Raw genomic sequence first — 7864 nt, 5'->3', positions numbered from 1 at the left:
ATAAATTAAAAATGTTGACATGGAAAATTGTCTTAGGAAGATAATTGTAATCAACAGTTGAAATGGACAAAGAGAACGTAAACAAAATGAGTTGTACATATTTTGACTAAAATTCGTTCTAAGTTAGCATTATCTTATAAGAAAAAAAAAAAATTGATCCAATCATGATGAATTGATGATTATTGGGATTGTTCATTTGTTCTTATCCTTTAAAAATGTGAGAAAACTTAGAAATTATCTTAACAACTTAAATTAAACCAACGAGAGAATTGAATTGTTGAACCAATTTTGTATCGAGACTGTTGCATTTGAAGTGTAATTGAAACAAAGATTAACAGAAAAAGGAACTACGCAAATTAATTACATAATCCCCCAAAAGAATCAAATGTAAAAAAAAAAAAAAAAAAATGTTTAAAATAATCTATCCCGGCAACACCACCCTTGTGGTGGTTGTCGAACTGGCACCGGTAGTTGAATAGGCGGCGGTCGCATTACCATACAACCCAGCAGCCCATCTCCTAAGAATTCTCAGCAGCGTCGCCGCCTTTCTCCTCCCTCTTCCGGTCCCCATCCCCATCACCTCCCAAATCACCCTCTCAATCCCAGGTATCGCCGCCAGCTCCGACACAATCTCCGATCCACCTTTCCGGCAAACATTCACAAGCGTGGCGGCGGCACTCTCTTGTGCCCTCTCCGTTCCATCTCTCAATATCGTCGCCAGTTTCCTAATCACATGAAACGCCGCCGTGATCGCCGCTAATCCGCCTTTTTTCACCACCGCCTCCAGCACCGTCACACCTTCCTCCGGTAACCCGTCCATTACTTCACTAGCCATCTCCACCACGCCAACCTCAAGCAACTTCCCCACCGTTTCCCGGTCTCCGGCCAAGTTCAGAATCGCCACCAACGCGTCTCGTTTCGAACTAATCGGCCCGGTTCTAGCCAACTCCATCAAACCCTTGATCACACGGCTCTTCCGACCGAGCTTTTTCCGGTACACCGGAACACCCGTTAGACTAAAGATCGTAGCGGCGGCGTTTCCTTTTGCTTCCCAAGTCGCACCTGTTCTTAATACTTCCACTATTCCGTTTACAACTCCTTCGGTTTCCATTATCTTTGTTTTGTTTGCGTCAAGTATTGACAGGTTTAGGATCGTTGTAACTGCGTTGATTTGAAGAGTTGGATGATCGGAGGATAAGAATTTTACAAGTAGCTGTAAGCCGTCGGCGTCGGCGATGCAAGCGCGGCTGTTGGAATCCGTTTTGGCTAACGCCCGGAGTTCATGAACGAAGCGATTCGCCATTTCCAATGATTGTGAAGCTCCGGCTTTTTCAAGCAAAAACGTCACTGTCATTTTTGTAGCTTCGAATAACGTTTTGTTTGTGGATTCTCCGGTGACTTTTTCGTTGGTTTCTGTTGATTCAAACGGAATCCGGTGCTCGCGACACCACATTGTTATCAAGTTCCGCAATGCACGATTGGGTATCATCCCTGTGTGGTCCAGGATTTGACCGGTTTTGGGACACGTGGTGTGTCCCGATTCAATCCAGAGATTGATAGAAGCTCGATCGTATGTTTGTCCTGTTGATACAACCACCGGGTCTCGCACCAGGTCGAGGGAAATGGGACATCGGAAATCTGCCGGAATTGTTAAGTCGGTGGAGTTTGACTTTTTTCGGTCTCTGATTATCCTTGGAGATGATTCGCCGTACAACACGCACTTTGCGTAGCGAACAAGTCCGATCAACGAGACGATTTCAGCTTTTGATTTTTCGTCACTTTGATTCCTAACTTCTTCTTCCAAGATCTCGATTTCTTCTGTGCAGCTCGTGGAATCATTCAATTGCAACCTGGTGAAGATCTCTTTGAGTTTCGTCTTTTGAGGAACAATCTCGCTCTTAATTCTATCTAATTTTCGCAATACATCGTTTCTGAGATTGATATCGTTTTCATCGATCCAAACCGCCGTTTTGGAGCACTGTTTCCGGATCAAATTGACTAATTCTTCAACGTCTTCGCTTAGATTCATCGCTTTAAGAGGAAATATATCAACCAGCGTCGATAACTCGAGAGTAAACTCATGAAATTTGTTCGCGACTGATTGCTGCTCAATCAAAAGCCATAATTTGCTTCCGTTACAGCAATCTTCAATCAACGTCTTGATGCTCTGCAATATGATGTACAACTCCTCAAAGCACAACACCGCCGACGCCGGAAAACACGGTACAACATGCTCAACAACCAACTCCTCGAGCATCAAGGTCAACAGCTTAGTTTTCCGAATTATCGAATTCGAATTCCGATACAGAACAAACGGAATCGGATTCAGTAACGAAGTTTCCCTCGATCGAAGCAATAACGATCGGAGAAGCCTTTCATCTGAATCCGATGAACGTTTCTTTTTTGGCGGCAAAGGTTCCGGTGAAACGGCCATGAATTTATGAATAATCAACAGCAAAATGAAATTAAAAAGAACGTAATTGCAGCAAACTAGAGATGAAAAACCTGATTTGCGATGAAACGATGGAATCTTTGAACTGAATTCGAAAGGGAGTATGAGAAATTATTATCGTAGCTGTTGGTGGTATGTTGATAGGGTTGATAGCTGTTTATGCGTTTTCTCTTTTGTTTTGTTTATTGATATTTGATAAATTTGATAATCATAGCAATTGTATATTATGGGGTCACCTCAGCTGGAAGATGGGGGTGTTTGACGGAGTAATTTATTGCGTACTATTTGTTCATTTTTTTTTTTATAAATTATACTTTTTGGAAGAAGGAAGTAGTTGAGAAGTTGAATTCGGAAGAATATGAAATTTGGTGATGGGTGGGTGCACCAAACAAAAAAAGAAAGGAGAAAAATGGGTGGTGGTCACGGTGGTGGTACGGCGGTGTGGGTTTTGACAGCCGTCAGCCGCCGGCAGGTGGACTAGTATTTATGACTTTTTCTTTCTCTTTTTTTTTTTTTTCTTTTTCTTTTTTCTTTTATATATAAAAAGCCAACATGTTATTTTCGTGTTGTTCTTAAATCGGCGCCCGTTGACCCAATTGTTTCGATTTTGACCCTTTGGGGTATGGTTTTAGTCAAGTTACCCTCCTACTTGCAAGAAGTATTAGTTATTACTTATGGTATTTAGACATATGGATGATTTGTACGTAGATATTTTATTAAGATAAGCTTCCAATATTGATATCGCTAATTAATTAAAATTGGCAAATTGCAAATCAATTATTATATTAAAATTTTGATTTTGATATCCGAGTTGTTTTTCGATTATGTTATTATATTTACAATTTTATTGCAATATTAACCAAATTACCGATCTTTTTGTTCTCCCGGTGACAACCTTTCCCGAAATATAATAAAGACAGTAAGTTTATCAAAATTTTGATTTTAACAATGTGTTTTAGTTTTCTCAATTATGTCATTACATTTATAATTTTATGTAACACTTAGTTTCGGGATGTTTCTTAATTCAAGATTATAGACCGTAATTTTATTATGTAAAGGCTTTGGAATTCAAAGAAATAAAGTTTAGATCTTATTGAATGTTGATAATATTGGTTATGAGATCTAAGCCCTTGATTTTTGTGTTGGAACCAAAGTGTAAAATGGGAAAAGTTACATGTCAGGCTTCTTGCATGAATTATGATTTTTAGTTCGGTGTTTTTTTTTGTCATAAGTGATTTGATAGAGTTGTGGGGGTTCTTTCATACCTCAATGTTGATATAAAGATCACTGAAATCGGATTTGAAACGAATAAGTTATGGTTGTTTAATGTTGGAGTTGTGAAGTTATCTCCTACGTTAAGTGTAGGAAGGTCCCCTATGCTGAGTATAGGAAGAAAAGTTGATCGGGGCTTAAATGACATATGTTGAGCGTAGGTGAAACTATGTTGATCGTAGCCATGACAAACTAAAACCCTAATTTTGGGGTATGAGCCATATTTAAAGGCTATAACTCCTCCGGGGTCACTTCATGCTCAACCTCCACCCTCTTGTTCAACCATCTTGAAACCATAGCCACCATGTGTGATATTTGAGACCTTAGAGTATTCGTGTGTGCATCTTTGAAGGAGGAGCTCATTGGAAAAGCACTTGGGAGCTTCAAGCTTTGTAAATCCAGACTTTGCACCTCATAATCCATCTCAAGAAGGTATAAAGTTCCCATCTTGGTGTTCATGATAGATCTAGTTTAGCGATGGATTTATATGCTTTTTGTCCCATGACATTGGTCTTTGAGAGTATGAGTTACTCAAGACCATTAGACGGTCAATTCCAAACGTTTTGGGGTTGTTAAGTCATAAAAATGAGAGCTTTGTCACTCTCATCCATCAATGCATGAGTTCTTGAGCATTAGAGTATTTTATAGACTTTAGGTTTGGTCTTATGATCTTTTTAGCCATGCAAATGAGTAAAGTCAGATACGTTACCCATTAAGACATTCTTTTGGGTTCAAATATGAGAATTTGATGGTTGCTCCATGTGTATTAAGAGCTTAATGAAAGTTAGTGAATCAACGAAGTTATGTTGAGCGTAGCTTTCTCTACGCTTAACGTAGCGTGGTTTTTCCCTGTTTTCCATCTGAAGCTCTATGTTGAGTGTAGAGCAGGGTGTTATACTAGGCGTAGCATCAAGAGGTTGACCCTTGACCAGTTTGACTTTTGGTCAACTATGTTGGGTTTAGTCTTAAAATGGAAAAATGGTATTTTGCCCCAAGGAGGATTAGTTATGAACCAAGACCCTTTGCATGTGGATTATTACCTTAATTATTGATTAGGGTTTTATTGTGTATGTGCTTAGTATAAGGAGTTCTAGTATCAGCAGCTCGAGTGTGGGATTTATTTGTGTGCAGATTGATGTGAGTCTTCTCACTATACTGTGTAGGATACTAGTTGTCTTTTTTACTCTTGCATTGGTATCCTATGTTGGTCCCATTTGTATGTTGGGTTGGGCCTTTTTTATGACAAGAAGGGCCCGATATAACGAACAGGCTCCAATATGATGGATGGGACCCGATGTTATGTATGGTATGTGGTATTTTGGCGAACTCACTAAGCTTTGTGCTATGGTTTATGGTTTAAACATTTTCAGGTATTTCTAGTTCCAAAGGGAAGGTCTCAGTTTGACTACAGAGCATCCTCTGACAACTTTTCCACACTGATTGTTATCGTTTTACTTTGATGTTTGGAAATATAGATTTTACTCTGATTGGTTTTGGAATAAATGAGTATATAGACTTAATGGTTTAAAAATGAAAGTTTTTATTGGCATTTTTGGGATATTACAAGTTGGTATCAAAGCATTGGTTTGAGGGATTCGGGCAAACTATCGGGTGTGTCTGAACTCAAACTGATGAATTAGTAATCTTTTTGAAAGAAAATAAGTTTTCTAAAAAGACTTTTACAAAGAAAAGGGTGTGATTCGTGCAATCAGTTGAGCTCAAGTAAGTAATTTCCATAATACACATACATATTGATATGTTATATGTGTTTTATAATGTTTTACATGCTAGAAGTTAGCATGAGGATACGTTTAGGGATACATGATATAATGCCTATTAGAAAGGATGCCTTTTGATGTTTTGTGGCCTATAGAGTTTTACTGCTTGAATGTTGCTTGATTTGGGCTTTGTAGGACCCATATTAATGTGAGTTAACTACTAAATTAATATGTTAAGTTACATGCTGCAAAAGTTAAATTAGAGTGACTGATTTGGTGGTATTGTGCAGCTCTCGTTTGAGTCCAACCGTTGTAGGGCTGAATCTTTTAGTCGAAAAGGTTATTTAAGTTTTGTTGTATGTAATTGTATTCATAAATTAGTTAGCTGGCATTAATAGGAGTTTCTCAGCAGATAAAGTGGGGATCCTAAGAGAGCCTAGGAATCGCATTAGTGTGATTGGTGTGTTGTTTAGCGAGTTTTGGGAGTACCGTAATATGGAGGATTCAGGTTGATTCTTGAGGAAAGTATGGATATGTGTGGAACGTAGTATTAAGCTTGCACTACTGAAAGCACATGATCCGTACTCAAATCAAGGAAAGTCACGAGGATTCTAAGAAACTTGTATGATGAGGAATTCTTCGGGTATGTTTTGATCAGGTTCAGGCTCAGGCTCTGGAGCTAATCCGATTGATGAGAGGATACATGAGTTCATTACGTTAGAAGTTACTCGCAATATTTTGGACGCAACTTCTGTTATGTTTGGCACCATCAAGAAGGGGATCATGGAGCTAGTAGATGATCGATTAGGGAATTTTCCTACAGAGATTGTGGCTAGTTAAATTCATGCATGATCCCTTCCCATTCGGGATTCTGTGAACCTATTAAGTTGTAAGATCTTAGAAGAAATGATTTCCAGATCCCAGGAACGAGAAATTGAGACGGAGATTCGGTCGAAATATAAACCAGTTTCGGTTCAGACAATGGAGGGTTTAACTAAGAAGCCCAAGACTTTCGATCTACGAGCTAGATGTAACGCCCCAATTTTCAGGTATTGAATTATGGTTATAATTTTCATGATTTTGAGGTCTACTCAACGATTTGATTGCTCTAATTCGTCGAGTAGTAGCTAGTTGGTCCATGTGTTTAAGTGACCTACTCGACATGTCAAAGAACGGACTCAACGAGTAGGAGCTCGTGTATGAAACCCTAATTTTTGGGATTTTGCACCCTATTTAAGGGTTCATAAGCCTCCTTTGGGCCTCCTTGCAGTCCCTTGAGTTCTCATATAACCCTTGTTTGTGTGTGTGTGCTCCATTTGTGTGTGCTAAGCTTTGGAAGAGGATTCTTGGTGAAAAAAGCTTAGAGATCAAGAGGCTAGAAGCATAGAACAAGTGGGGATCATAAATCTACCTTAGTTGGCATCAAGTTTAGGTATCAAGTAGTTCTCTTGACCTCTTTCTCCTTACATATCTCATTTGGTGAAGTTAGGGCTTTTTCAAGCCTATTAGGAAGCTTTCCTTGTGCATGAGCTACGATCCGAGGTTGCAACCTCAAATCTAGACTCTCTGGAATCCTTGGATCCAAAAGCTTCTAGCTTTTTGAAAGAATAAACCTCCCCTTAGGTGTGAAACTCCATTCCAAGCTTGGATTTGTTATTATAAGATTTTAGGGCCTTGCTTAAACGTAAAGTTTGCAACTTTACGTGATAAACATACATTGGGAGGTTGGATCTGCATTATGGAACCTTAAAATGGCTCAAAAATCGTCTGCAATGATTAAGGACTGAAGGGACTCGACGAGTTGTATGGTCAACTCGGCGAGTCCGATGAAGATTATCGTGGGCTCGGCCAATCAATAGGGTGGCTCGGCGAGTCAGCTGGGGTTTTTCCAACCTTTGGTCACGCATGAACTCGGCAGGATGCAGGGAAACTCGACGAGATGGCCAAGGAGTTTACGGTCGTGAACTTTAATAACTCGACGAGTTAGCGAGTTATGCAAGGCACTCGGCGAGTTGCTGGTGGTACTCGATGTGTTGGGGTCAACATGGACTGTTGACTTGACCGTTGACTTGGACTTTGATCAAGGGTTTACTAATTGACTTCTGGGGCGTTTTGGGGAGGTTGGAAATTTACAAGTATGGTTTTACAATGAATATAGGTGGTGGAGTTTGTGACAGTGATCCGAGAGTTTGAGTTTATCTTATGAGTGGATAGTTGCGAGGTGAGTTATCCTCACTATATCAACAAGGTCTAAGGCACCAATGCTGACCCTTTATGGATTTGTATTCGGTTATAGCATGATACGTTTATTTAGTACATCCTGGTAGTTAGGATGGTGATATGCTTATGCTGAATGACCTGGTTAGGTCAGTGTCCTGGTTGTAGGATGATGCTATGTTACTGATCGGTTAGGTCTGTGTCC

General features: G+C 39.6%; 1 protein-coding gene across 1 annotated transcript; it reads right to left on the bottom strand.

Moving 5' to 3' along the window:
- Positions 1–274: 274 nt before the first annotated feature.
- SAUR21 (ARM repeat superfamily protein) lies at positions 275–2721 on the bottom strand. Its single transcript, XM_078996083.1, has one exon. It carries the CDS (start codon positions 2432–2434, stop codon positions 422–424), a length of 2013 nt encoding a protein of 670 aa, XP_078852209.1. The 5' UTR covers positions 2435–2721; the 3' UTR covers positions 275–421.
- Positions 2722–7864: the final 5143 nt, after the last annotated feature.

Source organism: Lactuca saligna, chromosome 5 (genome assembly GCF_052625555.1).
Source record: "Lactuca saligna cultivar CGN05327 chromosome 5, ASM5262555v1, whole genome shotgun sequence".
Taxonomy (NCBI): Eukaryota; Viridiplantae; Streptophyta; class Magnoliopsida; order Asterales; family Asteraceae; genus Lactuca; species Lactuca saligna.
The sequence above is the reverse complement of the archived record's forward strand: the minus strand, read 5'-3'. Positions and strand labels throughout refer to the sequence as shown.